Source organism: Podarcis bocagei (assembly GCF_964188305.1).
Source record: "Podarcis bocagei genome assembly, chromosome: 10".
NCBI lineage: Eukaryota > Metazoa > Chordata > Lepidosauria > Squamata > Lacertidae > Podarcis > Podarcis bocagei.
Window position 1 is genome coordinate 1,493,559 of NC_138135.1, and position 22,738 is coordinate 1,516,296.

Below are 22,738 nucleotides of genomic sequence, written 5' to 3' on the forward strand. Positions count from 1 at the left end.
TTTTAAAATTTTGTTGGAAGCCGCCCAGAGTGACTGGGGAAGCCCAGCCAGATGGGCGGGGTATAAATAATAAATAATTGTTGTTGTTGTTGTTGTTGTTGTTGTGATGCTCCCCAGAGAGTTGGCCCTGAAACATCTCGCCCTAATTCAATGGGCAAAGTGGTCGGAACTTCCTGGATAGCTCGGTTGGTTGGAGTGTGATGCCAATCACAAGCAAGGTTGCAGGTCCTGTACGCTCTCTTTATGAAGCCGGGTGGTCCTCAACACCCACCCACCCACCCCTTGCCAACCCCTCCTGGGGAATCCCATCTCTTTGGGAACCCCTGGCCTAGGGAATGGTGAGCTCCATTGCTCTAACTCAGAGTAAGGCAGCTTTCTGTTTCCAACAAGCCAGAGTTGTGTCATTTGCTTCTGGGGCGGGTCGCCCGGCACCCCCACCCCCCCCATCACCGCACAGCCTGGTGACCAAGTTAGAAAGCGGATCCCATCAGGCGCCCAGCTCCCTCCGAGCTCAGTCGGGGAGAAGCGTCCCGTGCAATCGATGTGACAAGAGGACGAGGAGACGCGGGAGGTGATGGTTTCCGCTCCAGCGTCCCAGTTGGAGCAAGGACGTGAGGAGCTCTCCCTCCAGCGAGACGGGATCATGCACGAGCGCACAGCACACGCAGCCAAGAAGAAACTACCCTCCTGCCACTCTCCGGCGAGAACGGGAGTGTGGCGGGTCGTCACTGTCACCCAGGCTGAGCTGAGCTGGCGGTTGGAGTGCGCTGGGAGGGAAGCAGGAAGACAAGGCAAGTCACCAAGTCTCGCCCCGTCTTGCACAGGCTGCTCCTCTGAGTCCGGCCAAACTGCCTCGCTTCTCTCCGGAAAACCCAGACCAGTGGTCCATCTAGTTCAGTATTGCCTGCTCAGACTGGCAGCGACTCTCCTGGGTTTCAGGCAAGCACACAACCCCCGCCTTAACTGGAGGAGGAAGAGTGAGCCGCCTGCATCCAAAGAGGGGCTCTGCCTCTTCCCCAGGGGAACTTGGTGTTTAAAAATCCTAAAACCCTGAGCAATGGTCCTGAACGCTCCTCAACTATGGACTTATCCCCACTTACCTTCCTTCTGCACAGCCAGAGCTTTAAAACGCTGTGCTCTTTCTTTTCTCTGGAGCCTTCCCTGCAGAAACCTGCTCTTTAAAGCAGAATCGGAAAAAATGGCAATCCATGGGCAAACCAAATTGCCATATATATATTTTTTGCGATTCTGCTTTAAAGAGCTGGGTTTTTGCAAAAAAGAAAGAGCAAGTGGATGTAGAGCTTTAAACCTCTTATTGAAGAAGCCATGCCTTTGGAGGAAACTTGCTCCCAAAGGTGGCAAGAGGAGGGGGAGAAAAGGGCGGTCGATGGCTCCCAGGCACCATGGTTCTGCTCTGCCTCTGTGGTCAGAGGCAGTGAGGCTTCTGAGTGCCAGTTGCTGGAAGCCACAAAGAGGTGGACTTAAGGGAGCTCAGCCAGTTTGAAACCCCAAGGTCTGCCACTGCCACAGGAGGGGACAGGGTTCTTGGCCTGGAATCCTGTTTGCGGATTTCCAACAACAACGACAGCAGCAGAAACAACAACATCAACAGCCTGCCTATCTGGCTGGGTTTCCCTAGCCACCCTGGGTGGCTTACAGCATATATCTAAACATAATAAAACACCAAACATTAAACACTTCCCGACACAGGGCTGCCTTCAGATGTCTTCTAAAAGTTATATACAGTGGTACCTCTACTTATAGGGACGCAAGTGGCACTGTGGGTTAAACCACAGAGCCTAGGACTTGCCGATCGGAAGGTCGGCAGTTCGAATCCCCGCGACGGGGTGAGCTCCCCTTGCTCGGTCCCTGCTCCCAGTTTGAAAGCACATCAAAGTGCAAGTAGATAAATAGGTACCGCTCCGGCAGGAAGGTAAACAGCATTTCTGTGCGCTGCTCTGGTTCGCCAGAAGCGGCTTAGTCGTGCTGGCCACATGACCCGGAAGCTGCACGCCGGCTCCCTCGGCCAATAAAGCAAGATGAGCGCCGCAACCCCAGAGTTGGCCACGACTGGACCTAATGGTCAGGGGTCCCTTTACCTTTACCTCTACCTATGGATGTGAACTGTTCCAGGGTACCATTTGCACCCCAAAAAGTCCGTAAATAGAATGCCACTTCTGCGCGTGCGCATGACACAATAGAGTGCTCCTACGCATGCATGAAGCGCACAGGACACTTATGTGCATGCACACGTGGCAGAAGTATACACTTCAGGGTTTGCCGGGTTTGCAACCCAAAAATCTGCAGCATGAACCTAACGCAACTACAGGTATAACTGTAGGTTTTTTTAATCTCCTTGGCATCTGGTGGGAGGGCGTTCCACCGGGCGGGTGCCACCACCGAGAAGGCCCTCTGCCTGGTTTCCTGTAACTTGGCTTCTCGTAGCGAGGGAATCTCCAGAAGGCCCTCATCACTGGACCTCAGCGTACGGGCAGAACAATGGAGGTGGAGACGCTCCTTCAGAAGTGTCTTTTTGGCCGCCGTGAGAACAGAATGCTGGACTAGATAGACCAATGGCCTGATCCAGCAGTCTCTTCTGAGGCTCTTTGGGGTATTCTCCTGCCAGCTGACCTGCCCATCCTTGCCTCTTTGAAGAAGCACGGCAGAGCTCCGCCCTGGGCACTTGTGCCCTGACAAGCTCTCTTTCCGCAGTGTCACATCCGTGCAGTCGCAACGCCCTTCCTGAAACCAGCTCGGCAGGGATGTGAAGAGACAGGGCCGAATGCAGGCTGGCACCTCAACGGCACCCTTCCCTGAGGGGGCCGGTCGGTCGACAGGTGTAGAAGCAGGATGTCAATCGGGCTGACAGTCCTCTGCCGAGCCCAGCAGTTCCTTGTGGAGCGGGTGGAGGCCTCACGCGGATGACACAGTCTGGACGTGCCGGTGGTGAGGGCTGGGGAGAAGGGGGACACACACGGCTGCTGCGGTGCTGGGTCTGGCAGGCACTGCAAGGACCCACCCTTCCCAATCGACGGGCACCCATTCTGCAGCCCCTGTTTGACGCGCCATCAGCCGGCACCCAGATAGCAACCCAACGCTTTTTGCTCGGGTGCCTGAATGACCCAAAGCTATGGGTATGGGGGCACACATGGGTGCAAAAGTGGGCACAGAATGATCAGGGGCCAGTGCTGGATTTGTTGTTGTTGTTTAGTCGTTTAGCGGTGTCCGCCTCTTCGTGACCCCCTGGACCAGAGCACGCCAGGCACTCCTGTCTTCCACTGCCTCTCGCGGTTTGGTCAAACTCATGCTGGTAGCTTCGAGAACACTGTCCCACCATCTCGTCCTCCATCGTCCCCTTCTCCTTGTGCCCTCCATCTTTCCCAGCATCAGGGTCTTTTCCAGGGAGTCTTCTCTTCTCATGAGGTGGCCAAAGTATTGGAGCCTCAGCTTCAGGATCTGTCCTTCCAGTGAGCACTCAGGGCTGATTTCCTTCAGAATGGAGAAGTTGGATCTTCTTGCAGTCCATGGGACTCTCAAGAGTCTCCTCCAGCACCAGAATTCAAAAGCATCAATTCTTCGGCAATCAGCCTTCTTGATGGTCCAGCTCTCACTTCCATACATCACTACTGGGAAAACCAGAGCTTTGACAATACGGACCTTTGTTGGCAAAGCTTTGTCTCTGCTTTTTAAGATGCTGATTTAAGTGCTAGATTTACGTATTAGCTAAACAAGCTATAGCTTAGGGCCCCACTCTCTTGGGGGCCCCAAAAAAATCTTAAAGGGAAAAAACTGGATGTACATTTCCAAAATATAAGATAAAAAACAAATAAAATAAAACCTACATACAGCAACAGTGTTTTGTGTTGTGTTGGCTCCCCGGATGTAAGTCATGGGCCCCGCCTGCTAGCCTGCTCCCTAAAGTATCACCGGTTTGCTCCTTTCTATATATTGGGTGCCTACATTCTAAATGGACTGGTTGCATGACAACATATGCAAATGGCTTGAGATATTTACAGTGGTATCTTGGGTTACAGATGCTTCAGGTTACAGACACTTCAGGTTACAGACTCCACTAACCCAGAAATAGTACCTCGGGTTAAGAACTTTGCTTCAGGATGAGAACAGAAATCGTGCGGTGGCAGCGCGGCGGCAGCAGGAGGCCCCATTAGCTAAAGTGGTGCTTCAGGTTAAGAACAGTTTCAGGTTAAGAACAGACCTCCAGAACGAATTAAGTTCTTAACCCGAGGTACCACTGTATTAGGTCCATCAATGACCATATATCATCTATTCAACACAAAAACCAGTGACAATTTGTTGTGGACAAAGGACAGCTGGACATATCAAGGGCCCCATTACCGTCAGTAGCTGAGGGCCGCATCAAATCTGGCCCTGATCAGGGGCAGTTACTTCCCAAGGAGGGGCCATGGGCCTGATCCAGGAGGCTCGTCTCATGTTCTTACGGCCGATAGCGAGGGGGGGTCTTGCTAGCAGGATTACGCATTGCACCCCATCCGCGGGTGGGTAGTTGGGTCCCCAAATGGATGACAGGTGGGTCATAAAGTGTTTTAACCAATGAAGAAATGATCCAATAGCCCTCTAAAGGCTCACTAAACATTTGCACATTTCTTCTCCATGCTTAGAAAACTCGTATTGCGGGGGTGGGGGGGTGGACTAGATGGCATTTGGGTTTCCTCCCAGCTCGAGGATTCTCTGCTTCTAGGATTGACACATCAACAGGGCCCATTAGAAGCTGGGAGGCACTGAGAGGCAAAGAGCCCGCCCCCCGGGGGAGCCAACGCCCCTTTCAGATCTTTGTAGATCTTTGCAGGGCTCCTCTTATCTCTGGCATGCAGAGAAGCCGGGAAGTCAGGATTCTTTGCCTGAGCCCATGACCTATGGCTGACCCGGGGGGGGGGGCAGAAAGGCTTTTTCCTGGAGCACCCCAAGTCCCCCGCCAGCCACACCTTTGAGGCACAGAGGGCTGCCAGAATGGGACGGCTCTTCTTCTTCTTCTTCTTTGGCGATCCCTCGTAGCCAAGTAAAATTGTCTTCCATAAACACGGTTTTAACAGTGAGTCCGTAAGTGACTGTGGAGGCCAATTCTGTATCCACGCGTCCTTCCACAGTGGGGACATTGGTTTCTGGGTGGGAGTTGATCACGGTGAGGGTTTGCCAAGCGTGGTGGGGGTGGCTGGGGCACCCTGCGAGCATCTAGCACATGAGTAGGCAAACTAAGGCCAGATCTGGCCCAATCACCTTCTAAATCCGGCCCACAGACAGTCCGGGAATCAGTGTGTTTTTACATGAGTAGAATGTGTCCTTTTATTTAAAATGCATCTCTGAGTTATTTGTGGGGCATAGGAATTCATTCATATATTTTTTCCAAAATGTAGTCCGGCCTCCCACAAGGTCTGAGGGACAGTGGACCGGCCCCCTGCTGAAAAAGTTTGCTGACCCCTGAACTAGCAGGACACAGCATCCCACGGGAGTCTAGCCCATGATGGTGGCTTTGCTGGGCTGGGACAGCTCCACACTCCGTGAGATTCAGGCCAGCTATACCTGCCCAGGGATGGTCGCAGCTATACAGAAATCAAAAGACGTCAGGAACCAGACAGCCAGGGCTTATCATCACATACCTTTTTGCCCCACTCTTTCCAGGCGCAAGTCTGCACTTAAAGGCATTTTCGTCTTTGCTCCAGAGCTTTTCCCACACACACCCCCTCCACTCCACATTGCAGTTTTAGTGCTCAACTGGAGCAAAGAGCAATTCAGGGTTTCCACGGACTGATGTTTGCTCCGACTGAGCGCTAAAGAGTGTGTTTTCACAGGGAAAGCTCTGGAGCAAAAAAAGAGGGGCTGCTCGGACACAGAGCTTTAAAGTGCAGGCCATGCCTGGAAAGAGTGGAGAAAAGGGAAGTGTGGCGTAATGATTAGAGTGTCAGACTAGGACCTGGGAGAGGCCAAGGTTCAAATCCCCCTCCACTGGGGACCTTGGGGGGCAGTCGCTGCCTCTCTCAGCCTAACCTACATCGCAGGGTTGTTGTGGGGACTAAATGAGGAGAAATATGGCAGTCCCCAGAGAGGCAGTGTGGTGTAGTGGTTAGAGTGTCAGATTAGAACCTGGGAGGGACCAGGATTCAAATCCCCACTCAGCCATGAAGCTTGCTGGGGGGCCTTGGGGGGGGGGGCCCAGTCACTGCCTCTTTCAACCCAGCCTACCTCACAGGACTGTTGTGATGATAAAACAGGGAAGACTATGCAAGCCACGTTGAGCTCTTTAAAGGGGGGGAAACCAGAGAATTAAAATGCATTTGGTCCATCCATACGCAAACAAGGCTTAGAAAGGCCTCTAGCTTGTGGCTGCTTCTGAACAGCTTTGAGCACAGATGCGTTTCTGTGAAATGCGATATATAAATAAATAGGCTGCGACTTGTACGTTTTGCACCCAGTCGGGGCCCGTCTGCTGCCTCCAGTACAAACTTCACGTGCCTGGCAGCATCGACGGGGAAGGGTGCCAGCGTGGCTGAGGGAACGTCCCCCACTCTGTGAAATAACCAAGGGTGCAAGCAGGGCCGGATTGAGGTTGGATGAGGCCCTCAGCTCCTGAAGGTCATGGGGCCCTTGATATGTCCAGCTGTCCTTTGTCCACAACAAATTGTCACAGGTTTTTTTGTGTCGAATATATGCTATATGGAAATTTATGGACCTAATAGGTATCTCAAGCCATTTGCACATAACAAAATATATATTTTATCAAAGTAATTGTTGAATAGTCCATTCAGAATTCTATACAGAATGTAGGCACCCTACAAGGAGCAAAGCAGTGATATTTGAGGGAGCAGGCTAGCAGGCGGGACCCATGACTTACATCATAGGAGCCTACACAACACAAAACACGGTTGCTGCATGTAGGTTTTATTATATTTGTTTTTTTTATCTTATATTTTGGAAATGTACATCCAGTTTGTTTTTCCTTTAATTTTTTTGCCCCCCCCCCAAGAGAGTGGGACCCTCAGCTAGAGCTTATTTAGCTTATACGTAAATCCGGCACTGGGTGCGAGGCATCTTCCTCCACCTGTTTTGCCAGGAAAACGGGCCATTTCCACCCGGATGGGCAGCATGCAAGTCGTTCTCAAAGGAGAAGAGGGAATCCCATTCTGGAGTGAGGCTTGAAATATGGGAAGCTGCTCTGCACTGAGTCCCTCCAGCCGTACCCGGAGATGTCAGGAATTGAACCTGGGGCATTCTGCGTGCAAGACAGGTGTCCTGCGGCTGAGAAGCAGCCCTTCCCTGGCTGGAGGAGTCCTGGGAGAGGGGGTGCTGCTCAGAGGGGGCACCCTGAGCCCTGGGACAGAGTCACAGACTGGTAGGGCCCCCCCCCTGATTGCCTGCAGAAGAACCCCGGCTCACTCCCTATCAAAAGCAGGCAGGGCTGAGGGAAGCCCCCTGTCTGAAAGCCCCCACCAGGAGCTTATGGAAGCGTCACCCAGAGCTCAATGGACCAGTTTGGGAGGTGAGGGCATTGGTTTGTTCTGGTTTTCATTAAGTATGTTGCAGTTTCGTTCTGTGAACCTGCCCTGGGTTCTTTGGATGAAGGGCAGCATACAAATTAAATAAGGATGGTCTGACTCTGTCTGAGGCAGCTGCTTCCTCTGATCCCGTTTCATCGAACTGACCTGGGGCTCGAGAGAGAGGAGTTCCTCATGGCTCTGCAATGTACACCCAGCATGGGACACGGGTGGCACTGTGGTCTAAACCACTGAGCCTCTTGGGCTTGTCAATCAGTTCGAATCCACACGACGGGGTGAACTCCTATTGCTCTGTCCCTGCTCCTGCCAACCTAGCACTTTGAAAGCATGCCAGCGCAAGTAGATAAATAGGTACTGTTGTGGCGGGAAGGTAAATGGTGTTTCCATGTGCTCTGGTTTCCACCACAGTGTTCTGTTGCGCCAGAAGTGGCTTAGTCCTGCTGGCCACATGACCCGGAAAGCTGTCTGTGGACAAATGCCGGCTCCCTCGGCCTGAAAGCGAGATGGACGCTGCAACCCCACAGTTGCCTTTGACTGGACTTAACTGTCCAGGGGTCCTTTACCTTCTTTACCTTTACCCATGGTGGGCCACCCAGAGGGCAGTCAAATGCCAACACCCGAAGCCCCTCTCTTGCTGGACTAGATTCGGCCGGATCCAGCAGACCCTCCTAATGTTCTTATGACATGCATGCAGTCTGCTGGGTGCATATCTGTGCATATGGACTCCCCACTGTGCTTGTCTGGGGGGGGGGGACAGGACCCTCTGCTTCTTCAGAGGGGCCAGGCAAGAGGTGAGGGGTTGCAAAGAGAGAGGGCGGAAATATGAGAGACAGGAGCAGACCTGCCGAGGCATCTGGCTCTCGGAGCCAGCCTTGGCCCCAGGGTCAGCAAGGCTCCTAAATCCCAGAGTAAGCACAGAAACAACCCCCTCTCCCCACCCCCTAAGCAGCTCGCAGCAAAACAGCCCCAGCCAAACCCTCAACAACAAGCTGCCTGAGTCACGGGGCTGGGTGGGTGGCAAACAACACAGCCCCGGCAAGAGGCGGCATGGACAGCTCTGCACACCCACAACCCACAACAGTCACCATGGCAAAAAGTGAGCAGGAGGAGGAGGAGGGTGGCTTTCAAAGAGGATTGAGCAAATTCATGGAGCAGGAGAGAGCTCTGCGTAGCTGCTAGCTGTTGTGCTCACCTATAGCCACCTATAGCTAGGGACGCGGGTGGCGCTGTGGGTTAAACCACAGAGCCTAGGACTTGCCGATCAGAAGGTCGGCGGTTCGAATCCCCGCGACGGGGTGAGCTCCCGTTGCTCGGTCCCTTCTCCTGCCCACCTAGCAGTTCCAAAGCACATCAAAGTGCAAGTAGATAAATAGGTACCGCTCCGGCGGGAAGGTAAATGGTGTTTCCGTGCGCTGCTCTGATTCGCCAGAAGCGGCTTAGTCCTGGTGGCCACATGACCCGGAAGCTGTACGCCAGCTCCCTCAGCCAGTAAAGTGAGATGAGCGCCGCAACCTCAGAGTCGGTCATGACTGGACCTAATGGTCAGGGGTCCCTTTACCTTTATAGCCAGTGGTGTAGCAGGGTCAGGTGGTACCCGGGGCAGAAAATTTATTGTCACCCACCCCCCACATTGAAATCTTTTTACTGAGCTTTTTGGGGGGGATTCCAGGGTTTGCCAAAGTTGTTTAGCTTTTTGCTCCAGATTTCCCTCCCCCCCACTCTGCTTGTTCGCTCGCCTGCCTCCTTCGCATCCTCTCCCTGCCTCCTCCATCACCCCGGGAGCGCGAAGGGGGGGGGGCCGCAGCTCCCGCCCTTCCCCAGATGGATGGGGTAGGCAGGAGTCGGGGGCGGGTGATGCGCTGAATGTCAGCCCCCTCGATGACACCTGGGGCGGTTCGCCCCCTACCGCCCCCACCTTGCTCCGCCCCTGCACATAGCTCAGTTGCTAGGGCATGAAACTCTTCAGGGTTGTGGGTTCGAGTTCCACATTGGGCAGAAGAGTCCTGCTTTGCGGGGGGGGGGTTGGACCAGATGACCCTTGCGGCCCCTCCCATTCTACGATTCTGTGATGGCTACGCTTTGCTCTCCACAGTCAGAGGCAGCCGTGCTTCTGAATCCCAGTTGCTGGAATGTGCAGGAATGGAGAGCTGCTCTTGGGCTTGCTGGTTTCCCACAGGCACCAGTGAGAAGAGGATGCTGGACTGGGTGAGCTGGCTCTCACTGAACCCACCAGGCAGGGCGGGTGAGGGTGGGGGGAACAGGGGCCCCCCTGAGCCCAGAAGCATCTTCCTTTCGGGTCCCGAAGGTATGAAAAGCTGCCCACCTTTCAGATTTGGTTTTGGGCAAATGGCGGTGAAACTCTTCTCCCGAGTAAGACATGGGGCCAGGAGAAGTCAGAGCACCAAGAGCACTTCGGGGCATGGGCAGAATGCCTTCTGTCCTCAGAGCCTGCCCGGGGGGGGGGGGGGCATGCTTGGTGATCGCAGGGCCCAATGCTAACCATGGCACTTTGCTTTCCTGCCTTGTTTTAGTACCAGATGTTATTATCTGCTCACGTGCCCTTTCCCTTCAACCAGTTTAAATTGCAAAGGGGAAATTCACAACCTTCCGGCATGAAGCAGCAGGAGAAAAGCCACATTTGCAGGACTGGGAAGCCTGGGGAAATGAGGGGAAAGATTCCTAAGCAGTGAGAGTGTTGCAAAGTCACGGTGCCACCACCAAGAAGGCCCTTCTTCATCCCTCCAGCCACCCCTCAGAGGGCAGGAGACAGGATCCTGGTGCAACGTGGACAAGCACATGACATGGACCTCGGGGACCCTTTGGGGGCCCCTCTGGTCTCCCCCTCCTCAGCTGGGGAGGGATTTCAAGGTCAACAAAGAGCAGCGGTCCGAGTTGAGCCTGGAAAGAAACTGGGAGCCGCCACACACAAAGAGACCTAGGCCCCAGGTCTGAGCAAATACTGTGGGTTGCACCTGCCCCCAAGCCCTACTCAGAGTACACCCATTGAAATCAAGGGGCATGACAAAGTCCATCCATGTTAATGGCCCTGACTGTATTCAGGGCTAGCTGCAGATTCCAAATTGCCTGCAAGAGCTTTGAACACCCAGGCAGAAAGGTGGCAGGTGGCTCAAGTAAGAAGGAAACCAGCCCCCAAGCCCCTCTGCCCCAGAGATGGGAGGGAGCTGCCTTCCTTACCTGCAGGTTGAAGGGAGAGACCTCCCTGACATGTGGCTGTCAGATGCGTTTTTTTGGCCCCCGTGAATCTTTGCGCGTTTTAAATGCCCCTCTCTGGGCTGCTTTGCTACAGCCTCTCCCTCTGCCCTATTTGAGCTTGTGGGTGTGCAAATTGCCCCATGGAAAAGGCTGTCCTGCTCCTCCCAGAGGACAGCTGGTGCCCCCCCCCTCCCCTACGGCCGATCTGAAGCCCACTCCGTTCCTCTCCTCCTTCTCTGTCACAGCGTGTGGAAGGAGAACGTGGGAAGAACTTGCCGGGTCCGGCCAAGGGCTCATCTCCTCCAGCCTGCCTGTGGGAAACCAGCAGGCAGGATCGGAGCCCAAGAGGAGCGAATCTCCCCTCCTGCGGTTTCCAGCCACTGGCATTCAGAAGCGTCGCTGCCTCCGACTGGCGAGGCAGAGTCCGGCCACCCTTAATGCCTCGCAGTAACTCTTAAGACCCAGGCGAGGTGAGAAGGAGCACCTCAGAGCCTAAAAGCAGTGGCGTAGCGTGGGGGGTGCAGGGGGGGCCCGGCCGCACCGGGCGCAACATCTGGGGGTTAGGGTTAGGGGGCGCAAATCCACGGGTTAGGGGGCGCAAATCCACGGGTTAGGGGGCGCAAATTACTTGCCTTGCCCCGGGTGCTGACAACCCACGCTACGCCACTGCCTAAAAGCAACCCACATGCCGGGAAAGGAGGAGCGAGGGAGAAACTGAGGGTGTCCACACGTGCCCCAAAGCAGGCCAGACCACTGGGCAGGGCGCCAGCGAAACCTCGATGAGCCAGAGGGCTCTAGTCAGCCAGCCAAGCTGCATGCAAGAGAAGAGCAGCGCCCGTTTCTCAGAGCGCAAACAGAGTCATTAGAGGGGAGGCGAAGGCTACGCTGGCCGCCTCGAACCCAGTCAGAATCCAAACTGCCCTCGCACCGTCTCGTCTGAACGTTTGGCACTGCCAGATGAAGCCACGGGAGGGGGAGAGAGCGGAACGCCGAGAGGGCCTCTTGGGAAAAGAGCCCCCCAGCACCACACCGCGCGCATCTTCCGCGGAGCGCAGCTGACCCGGAGAGAGAGAGAGAGAGAGAGAGCGGGCGCGTAAAAGCAGCGCGCACATCAGCCCCGGCCAGTCCGCCCCGTCGGCTCCCTTGCCCCGCGGACGGTCCCGGGCAGGCGAGGAGAGGGGCGGGCGACGGAGAGCCCCGTCCCCAACCCAGGGCCCCGATCCTGGAGGGCTCCTGCCCTTCAGCAGGAGGAGGGATGGATGTGCCCCCTGCTCCCCTCCTGCGAGGGCGCCTGCGGGCAACTCAGCCCCCCCCTTCCAGCCTTCCAGCCTTCCAGCCTGCATTTAGGCAGCAGAGCCGACCTTCCTCTCCCCCCCCCGCGCCCGCCCCCGGCACAGCCTGCACCCACCTCTGCCCCCCTCCCACCCCACGGAAGGCGCCTCTGGCTCGCCGCGCAGCCCCGCCGCGCCCGCCCGTCGGGGGGCTCTCCCGCCCCGGCCGCTCCTCGCCCCGCGCCGGAGCCGCTCACCTGGACGCGCTCTTGCCGCAGCCGCCTGGCTCGGGCTGGGCTCCTCGGCTGGCGCCGCGCACGACGAGGCGGAGGCGACGAGCAGCAGCAGCAGCAGCAGCGCCGGCTGCGGCTCCTCCTCTCTGCCGCCCGTCGGAGGGACGCGCGCAGCAGCAGCGCGCCGAGGAGGCAGGCAGGCGAGCGCCCGGGCCGCCCCCTCCCTGGCGGAGCCACTCCGGATTCCGTGCGCATCCACCGGCGCGCGCGCCGACGCTCATCCCCGCCCTCGCCGCAGCCGCAGGCTCGCCGGGCAGCCCAGTCCTCCCAGGGCGGAGGCCGTTTGGGGGCCCGAGGACCGGGGAGAGGGCTTCGGACTCAAGGAGAGAGGGTCTCCGAGCATGTGCAGAGGGCCACCAGCCCATGGCAGCAGCGGCCACCAACCTGAGCTAGCGCAGAAGGCAGAGTGAGGATTCCAGAGGATATGATTGGACCAAAGCTCACAAAATGGATTTCAGTAGGAAGAAATCCAAGGTTCTACATGAGGTTTCTAAGCAGAGGTTGGGTGGCCATCTGCTATGGATGTTTTAGTTGAGATCCCTGCATTGTAGAATCTACGATTCTTGTTGCCGTTTGTCTGTCTCGGGTGTGAAGTCAAGCCGCTGTGTTAGCAGCACTGAAGTGACTTCCCTGGGGCGCAAGCCTGGAGAAGTCTATGATTCTAGGAAAAATTAGATTAGGATGGGGAACACCTGGACTGCCAGTAGTACATGTGAAAAGGATCTGGGGGTCTCGGGGGACCACAAGCTAACCGTGTGATGCAGCAGCGAAAAAGGCTAAGCCTATTCTAGGCTGCATCCACAGAAGTCTAGTGTCCAGATCAAGGGAAGTCATAGTCCCACTCTATTCTGCCTTGGTCAGACCAAACCTGGAATACTGTGTCCAATTCTGGGCACCACAATTTGAGAAGGATGTCGACAAACTGGAAGGTGTGCAGAGGAAGGCAGCCAAGATGATAAAGGGTCTGGAAACCAAGCCTGATGAGGAATGGTTGAAGGAGATGGCTATGTACAAGTGACAATAAAGTACAGTGGTACCTCCGGTTACAGACACTTCAGGTTACAGACGCTTCAGGTTACAGACGCTTCAGGTTACAGCCTCCGCTAACCCAGAAATATAGTACCTCGGGTTAAGAACTTTGCTTCAGGATGAGAACAGAAATCGTGCTCCAGCGGCACGGCAGCAGCAGGAGGCCCCATTAGCTAAAGTGGTGCTTCAGGTTAAGAACAGTTTCAGGTTAAGAACGGACCTCCAGAACGAATTAAGTACGTAACCAGAGGTACCACTGTATTTCAATTTTGTGTAGCCTGGGGAAGAGGAGACTGAGATGTGCTATGAGAGCTCTGAAGGGCTGTTACAATCTTTTATTCTGCTGCTCCAGAGGGTAGGACTAGATGACCCTTGGGAGTCCCTTCTAACTGTACAGTTCTACGAATGGGCAAGGCAGCATCCACACTGGAGCACGTGCAAAGTGCTTGTGGGGGGGGGGGCATTTGGTCTGCCTCTGACCAGGGAGGCCTGCCCAGCCACCGTGGCTTTGGAGATGAACCTGTGAACTGGGTGATGCTCCACCCCTGAATTATGCCCCCCCCCAAAAAAAAACCCACCACAGGCAGCCACCTTCCACCCAGCCGGACCTTTGGTCCATTTCGCTCAATATTGCCTACACTGATTGGCAGCTGGGGTTCTCAGGCAAGGGGGTCTTTCCATTGCCCTACCTGGAGATGCTGTGGATTGGGACCTTGCCACGCTCTGAACTCTCAAGATCCAGCTCTGCCGCCTCCTTCTCCTGGGAGGAATCTGTCCCTGGATAAACTCGTTTGCCCCCCCGGCAAGCTGGCATCGCCACTGGCTGGCACGCAGCAGCACCTGCTGTGGTGGGAAGGGCAGCTGCCAGCGTGAGCAAGAGCCCCCTGGCACCGGGGAATCTCCCAGCGGGGCTGCAGCCCTGGAATGAGCAGCCAAATGCCACCAGAACCCAGAAGGCGTTGAGGAGTCTCCTGCCAACCCTGTGGGCATCCGGGCTTCTGCCTTGCCTCCTGTGGCTGGGGGGGGGGCTTCACTGCCCCCACCTCACCCTGAGGTCTCCCCAGTCCCATTGGGCAAAGGATGCTGAAGGCTTAAATATTCAGGACAGATAAGGTCCTCCATCAGTCTGCAGCTCAGTCGGCAGAGCTTGTAACGCTTAATCTCAGGGTTGTGAGTTGGAGCCCCACGTCTTTGGGCAAAGGATCCCTGCATTGCAGGGGGTTCAGCATGATGATGATGATGATTTTATACCTCACCCATCTAGGCGACCCTCACGATCGCTGCTGGATTTGCGTATAAGCTAAACAAGTTATAGCTTAGGGCCCCACTCTCTTGGGGGCCCCCAAAAAAATTTAAAGGGGAAAAAACTGGATGTACATTTCCAAAATATAAGATAAAAAGCAAATACAGTGATACCTTGGGTTACAGACGCTTCAGGTTACAGACTCCGCTAACCCAGAAATAGTACCTCAGGTTAAGAACTTTGCTTCAGCATGAGAAGTTCAGGTTAAGAACTTTGCTTCAGAATGAGAACAGAAATCGCGCGGCGGCGGTGGTGGGAGGCCCCATTAGCTAAAGTGGTGCTTCAGGCTAAGAACAGTTTCAGGTTAAGAACAGACCTCAGGAACAAATTAAGTTCTTAACCTGAGGTACCACTGTAAAATAAAGCCTACATACAGCAACTGTGTTTTGTGTTGTGTAGGCTCCTATGATGTAAGTCACGGGCCTTGCCTGCTCGCCTGCTCCCTAAAATATCACCGGTTTGCTCATTTCTATATAAAGAGTACCTACATTCTGCATGGACTGGTTGCAAATGGCTTTAGATACCCATTAGGTCCATAAATCACCACCTAGCATATATTGAACACAAAAAAGTGACCATTTGTTGTGGACAAAGGACAGCTGGACCTATCAAGGGCCCCATTACGTTCAGGAGCTGAGGGTGTCATCAGACCTAAATCTGGCCCTGCTCACGATCCCTTCCAACTTTACAATTAATTCTGTGATTCAATTATTCACAGCACAGAGTTAACCTATGGAACTCCCTTCCCCATGATGCATGACGGCTACCCGTCCAAATGGCTTTAAAAGAGGGTTAGACTCATGGAGCAGGAAGGCAGGGCTATTAATGGCTCCTGGCCAGGGTGGCTGGACTCTGACTCCACAATGTGAGTCAGCGATGCTTCTGGACACCAGTTGCTGCTTGGGGGCTTCCCAGTGGGGCATCTGGTCAGGCCACTGTGAGAGCAGGGCGGTGGCCAGGATGAGGCCCCCTTGGCCTGATCCATTGGCCTCTTCCCATATTCTTTTGCTCTTATTCCATCTCAACACAATCCCACATTCCGTGATGAGTAGCAGCAGCTGCTGCGCCCGGTGCCGAGATTTTTCAGGGCTGCCTCTCCAGCATAGGCGCCGACTCCATGGGGCTTGAGGGGGCCCGAGCCCCCTCAAAAATTCGTTTGGGGGGGCTCAGCCCCCCCAATAATCTCGGGCGGCGGTGGGCGCGTCCGCGGCTTTTATAGGGCGCCCGGCGCGCACCAGCTCAATAACGGGCACCGGTGCGGCGGGGGGCGCCGGGCCGGGGGAGGGGGGCGGCCGGCCTGTCTCCTTGGCAACCCCATTGAGCAGCGCCGGCTCCCCCGGGAGGGCCATCCCCCCGCGCCGCCGATCGCCAACACCGCCGACGCTGTGGCTGCCCGAGCCCGAGCCAAAGCCAAAGCCAGAGCCCGAGTCAGAGTCAGAGCCAGAGCCAGTCAGTCAGGAAGGAGAAATGGGGAGGGAGACGAGGGAGGAAAATTGCGCGCAGGGTGAAGAAAGGAGAAGGGCGAACGAGACGAGCTTCCAACCCAAAAAAGGGCTGGAAGACTGGGAGGATGCAGGATCGGGAAAGAAAGCGACGCCTTCCCCGCCCGCGACGTCGCCCGCTTGTCATTGGCAGCGCAGCGGGCGCCCAGAGGGGCTGGGCACCGGCGCAGGGCCGCTCCGCAGCCGCGGAGGACAGCTGCGCGGCTAGCAAGGTGCGCCGCGTAGAGCGCGGCCCTTGTGTGGCCCGGTGGCCAGGCAAGCTCGGGCGGGGACCCCCATGCGAATCTAAGACGGGAGAAGAGGGCAGAGCAAAGGGGGTCCCTTCCCCAACCTCCGGCTCTGAGACTTCCCTGCGCCCCAGAAAAGCGAAAGGATTTTCTCTTCTTTTTTTTTTATAAATATTTTATTAAGTTTTCAAATACAAAGTTAGAAACATACACTGAAGAAAAAAGTAAAAGAACAAGAAAAAGAAAAAAAGAAAAAGAAGAAAAGAAAACCAACCATTCAACACATTTTTTATATAACTAACTGGACTTCCTCGCATCTCCCTTACCCTGCATTCTTTATAATAAAGATATCAGCAAATTATTACCTTGTTTCGTACCTTATTTTGTACTTTTCAAATACTATACCTCTAAATTTAACATACTTTTCATCAGTTACTTATATCTTAAATTAAACATAGTATTACCTTAGATTTTGACCTTTTCTTACTTAAAATATAATTTCCTGTTTCCCAAATCTAATTGCTGAAGCTATAGTTTCCGAATCGTGTAAATTTTTAACATTCATACAACTTATATTGTTTTTGTAAATAGTCCTTAAATTTTTTCCAGTCTTCCGTTGTTTCTTCTCCCAAATCTCGGATTCTGCCAGTCATTTCAGCCAGTTCCATGTAGTCCATCAATTGCGTCTGCCACTCTTCCAGTGTGGGCAAATCTTGTGTCTTCCAATATTTTGCGATAAGTATTCTTGCTGCTGTAGTTGCATACATAAAGAAAGTTCTATCCTTCTTTAACACTTTCTGGCCAACAATGCCCAAGAGGAAGGCCTCTGGTTTCTTGGGAAAGGTATACTTAAATACCTTTTTTAATTCATTATAGATCATTTCCCAGAAGGCCTTCACTTTTGGACAAGTCCACCAGAGGTGAAAGAATGTCCCTTCAGCCTCCTTACATTTCCAACATTTATTATCAGACAGGTGATATATTTTTGCAAGCTTGACTGGGGTCATGTACCACCTATAAAACATTTTCATAATATTTTCCTTCAAGGCATTACATGCCGTGAATTTCATTCCGGTGGTCCATAACCTTTCCCAGTCCTCAAACATGATGTTATACCCAATATCCTGAGCCCATTTTATCATGGCTGATTTGACTGTCTCATCCTGAGTGATTTTCTCTTCAACCTGCCCTCCATCCTCTTGCAGAAAACTCTTTGCCTGCCCTGCCCGTATCTCGTTTTTGCTTTTTAATTCCACACACGCACCCTTCGGACTTCGTGGCAATCGGGCGCACGGGTGCGTTTCCTAAGAGAGTGAGGACCCCCGCCTCCTCCCCACCTGCTCCCTCGCCAGCCAGCCAGCCGCGCGCCCTAGCCGGAGAGCCCCGGCCGTCCCTGTCGCGCAATCGGCTGGATCTCCCTTCAGCAGGCCGTGCTCACAACTCGGCCCAGGGACCCCCAGCAGCGGATCTCCGGCTCAGCTGAAGAATCCGGCAACAAGCCCCCTCCTCCCCAATCGCTCCGCCGAAATACGCTCCAAAACCCCCCAGATAGGCCGCCGGCCGCCAAGTCTAGTGGCGCCCTGAGCGAGGGTCTCTCCCCAACACCGCCACCTCGAACTGCGTTCTCCCGGCTACCCGAGCGAACCAGCGGCAGGACCCCGGTATGGGCCCCCCCAATATTTTTTATAAGTCGGCGCCCCTGCTCTCCAGCCACTTTGGGAACAGGATGCTGGCTTGTATGGGCCACTGGCCTGATCCTGCCAGCTCTTCTGGAGTTCTTAAAAGGCAGCTGCTCCGTGGTCTCTTTGCAGGCATCCCTTCTCGGCCTCTTGCTGGAGCAGCAGCAGCAGCAGCAGCCAATGAGCCGGGAGGGAGGCAGGAGAACGAGGAGGAAGGTGATGTAATTGTTGCCAGGCGCTTTTCCCTGCCAAGCGTTGCCAGGGCGACGCGTGCGGAGCGGGGCCTGGGGCAGGGGCAGAGGCTTGTACCCCAGAACGCACCACCCAGCCCTGAGCAATCTCAGGGGGGGGGGGGAATTCAGAGGTCCTGCGTTTGCGCAGGGCTTACTCTGAGCCAAGGCTTCATGCTACAGGCGGTTCTCTCTGCTTTGGCTCTGGCTGCCTGATCTCTGGGTACCAGGCAGGTGGGGGTTGAACCGGGAGTGGGGGGAAATATGGGGAGGAGCTGCACAGCCATCCTTTGGGAGCTGGATGCGTTGTGCCTCAGACATTCATTTTATTTTATTTTTATTTAATTGCCTTTATATCCTGCCTTTTTCTCCGGAGAGCTCAAGGTGGCGTAGATCGTTCTCTTTTAATCCCCACGACAAGCGGGGCTGCATGAAGAGCTCTTTTGGCAGGACTGGGAAAGTCTCCAGAGAGTCCAGGTGGGAGGAGTTGTCTTCCAGGGACTCGGCCACTGCCTGTGCACTCTGCTCGTGCTCAGAGGCACTGCCTTCCTATATCCAGTGGCTGAGTCCTAGCATTCAGTAGAGGCCCTGCGCCTGGTTCAAACTAAGACCTTCTACGTCACTGGATGTTCCTGACTTCTCGTGCTGTGAGAGAGGGAGGAAAACCTTTCCTCCACCCACTTTCCCCCTTGCCATTAATAACTTTTTAAATGTCTATCACGCCACCTCTTGCTTGCCTTTTCTCGAAACTAAAACGTCCCAAATTCTGCAACCTTTCTTCATTGCAGCGTCGCTCCTTCCCCTTGATCATTCTGGGGTCTGGAAACCCTGGATGTCGAAACTAAAGAGGGCAGAGTCTGGCGTTTGCCAGGAGGGAGACCACCTGGGACACCCCCCCCCCCAATAATGCATGATAACACATTGAGAAAAAAGAGAAGAGAGGGGATGAATTAAACACAACCACCTTTACGGCTACTGCCAGATCCTGCAGCAGGGAATTCCGCACGTCCCCTTGCACCCTCTGACATTCTCAAGTTGGGGGGGGGAGGCCTCCCTGTGTCCTGTGGCTACTGAAGCAGAGTCCATTGATGGGCATTCATTCGTGGCTCCCTCCTGGGAGGGTGAGGGCTGCCAAGCGAACCGCTGGCCTGCATTCTGTGCAGGAAACAAAGGCACCCCCCGGGCAGCCTGGGGGGTGGGCAGCCTGCAAATCCCAGGCCCTGAAATCACTTCCTGCTCCGCAGACAGGCTGGAGGCAGCCGGACAATGGGCATGAAAGGGCTGCTTAGCCAAGCTGCAGATGAGCCGGAGAAGCACCCCGTGAGCTCAGCCCAAGAGAGCGGCTGGGGAGAGAGCGGGGAGCGTGCAGCCTGGCAGGGCTGCCAAGGGGAATTAGTGGGGCTGGCAAATGAGGCCGGGGCAGGAACCGCCTTTGGCTGTGCAGAGGGGGGAGCAGCTGGCAGAGGGCTGCCACAAGAGCCCATGGACAAGGCGGAGGTCCCCTCTGCCACCCCAGAGTGCCCTCCTGATGCATCTTCTCTGATCAGTTGAACTACTCCCTGCCACAGGAGGGAGCTTTCAAGGGGATCCAACCAACTCATGGCCGGACCCCCTTGGTCAGGTTGTTCCTGTCCAGGAACAGCCAAAGGTGGAGAACCAGATGAATCCACACAGAAACGTAGCATTTTACTTCAACCCGCCTGTGGAAACAACTTAGAGACAACGGAAGAAGGAAAACAACAGGAAGATTTAAAGGAACTATTAGAAATGACTATCAAAAGCAGCAGAGACATGAGATGATCAGAAGCATGGGAAGCCACAACAACAACAACAACAAAATTATAATTCGGCAGAATATTTGGAATTTTTGATATGTAGATGTATAATTTGGAATATTTGATTTGATTGGATTGTTAAAATGGAAAATTTAATAAAAATATTACTATTATTATTATTTTTTTAAAAGGTGGAGAACCAGATAAAACTGGTAGGAGGCAGCCCTGGCCACAGAGTCAGGCCGCCCTGCCCATTAGCATCGTTGACGCACTCTCCTCAGGTGTTGACAGGCAGGGGGGTGTACGTGCCATTTTGGGGGTTTATTTTGATTCACTTTTGTTATGTACAAAGCTTGGACAATAGGCAAGTAGGATCCTATTATGCAACAACTGATTGGCCTGCAGGAAAAGACCAATCAGGCTCCAGGAGGGAAGCAGAATCAGCCAATCAGACGGGACTCACTGTGTAAATAATGTACCGTATTTTTCGCTCTATAAGACGCACCAGACCACAAGACACACCTAGTTTTTGGAGGAGGAAAACAAGGAAAAAAATATTCTGAATCTCAGAAGCCAGAACAGCAAGAGGGATCGCTGCGCAGTGAAAGCAGCAATCCCTCTTGCTGTTCTGGCTTCTGGGATAGCTGCGCAGCCTGCATTCGCTCCATAAGACGCACACACATTTCCCCTTGCTTTTTAGGAGGGAAAAAGTGAGTCTTATAGAGCAAAAAATACGGTATATAAAAGCCTGAGGTTTGGGGGGCAATTCTATCACTGTTTTACAAGCTTCAATAAAGAGCATGAAATCACTACAGGACTCCAAGTATATTTCAACTTTCAAGAATAGTATCTAGTGACAGAATCACAAAAGCATCTTCGGCAGCAGAGATGTCATTTTGGGGCTGGGGCAGTTAGTTGTTTGAAAGGCTGATGAATGCAGCACACCCAGAAGAAGAAGAAATAGGACAAATAACTGTTTACTCCTTCCCTCAAGACTCCCACACACAAAACATTATTATTATTTTTTTGTTAACAGTCCACAGGCAGCGCAAAACTCTTTATCGCAAGTGGGAGGCAAAGATGGTAAACAAGGCCAGGAAAAACTGTTTGCAAGATGCAATATAAAAGGATGAGATTGTCACCAGAAAGCACACCCAAACAGAAATACTGATGTGAATTTTTTTGTGCATGCCGTTTTCTGGTTGGCCTCAGGTGGCAACTTGCTCCGGGGGGGGGGGCTTTCTTCTCCTCTGCACCACAAATCTCCAGATAACCAGCTTCTCATCCATGCTGCTTCTTCTCCCCCCCCAAAAATAATCTTTATTAGTTTTCCGGTTACATACTCCACATACACATAATGTGTTGCATTTTACATTTATACTTGCTCCTAAGCGCTGACTTTCCTCCTTCCTCCTTCTGGTTTTTTTATATCACATATAATTTTATCACATTATTTTCATCCATTTTGTATATTGTTATTCATTTTCCATATTTGTCTATAGTATATCCATAAACAAATAAATCCTCCTGTTTATACAATTCTTGTTGTCTGTATTCATTTAATCTCCTTATACATTTTGCTTCTTATTATTTTCATTATCCATCACTTTTCTTAATCTTCCCCATTATGAGGTTGATTTCCAATTCTACTGGTTTCACTATTTCGTCTTATCTTTCCTATATACGACATAAATGTTTCCCATTCTTTTTGAAATGTTTCCTTGCCCTGTTGTTTTATTTTCCTTGTTAATTTGGTTATTTCTGCATATTCCATTAGCTTCTCTCCCCATTCTTCTACTGCTGGTATTTGCTGTTGTTTGAAGACCAGATAAGGAAACAACTGGAATCTTATCCTCTCTTTTTGTGAATAGAACATCTCATGCCAGCCTGGGTCGGGTCTTCATGCGTTTGTCTTCTAAGGTTGTTTTTTTGCTTGTTTGGGTTCATATGGATAAAATTGAATTGAGAGACTTAAAAAGTAGGTGAGAGACCTCAGAATCAGGGCACGATGATGGCTCTAGCAGCTGCCTGGCTGGCTGGCTCTTGTGGCACAGCAAAAAAAACACACAAAAAACCCCACAAGAGCTCAGCAGGGCTGCTGCTGTCACCATCCATCACTTTCTGGGCTGCAATAAACTTCTGCCTGCTAATTGAGATGGCTTGATGAGTCCCTGATTCCTTCAGCCGCCCCAGCATGGAGGGAAGGAGCCAGCAGAGGAGATGATGGCAGATTCTGGGACGAGTTGCCAACGCCTGCTGACTTAATTAAATTTGGCCCCCCAGAGCAGAGGGTGAAGGCCTGCTCACCCTTCCTCTCCTTTCCTCTCCCCCCCCCCCGCCCTGCCTTCCTTTCATTCCTAGCAGAGACGTAGCTGGAACCTAAAAGAGAGCCTGCAGGATCCAGTCCAGTCTCCTGTTCCCACAGTGGCCAGGCAGGCGTCCCAGTGGCGGGGACCCACAAACACATGCCCTCCAACATTCCTCAGATGAAAATAGGGACGTTCTCTTCTCTATCAGTATCACGGCTTGAGCATTTTCTCCAGGCCAAGTGCCAAAGTTATTAGAGGAAACACACAGAACTGCAGAGGTATTTTTGAACTTCTTCTTCTTTGGCGATCACTCAAAGTCAAGTAAGATTGTCTTCCACAAACACGGTTTTAACAGTGAGTCCGAAAGTGACTGTGGAG

The 22,738-nt window shown here is 53.4% G+C and overlaps 1 protein-coding gene across 1 annotated transcript in view; it reads right to left on the bottom strand.

Moving 5' to 3' along the window:
- Nucleotides 1-12,501, bottom strand: part of PRRT4 (proline rich transmembrane protein 4) — a gene marked incomplete at its 5' end in the record, with an annotated part of 31,117 nt that extends 18,616 nt beyond the window's left edge. Inside the window, 2 exon segments of the mRNA XM_081209901.1 lie at nucleotides 12,271-12,443; nucleotides 12,445-12,501. Of these exon segments, the coding sequence (XP_081066027.1) occupies nucleotides 12,271-12,443; nucleotides 12,445-12,501 (230 nt within the window).
- Nucleotides 12,502-22,738: the final 10,237 nt, after the last annotated feature.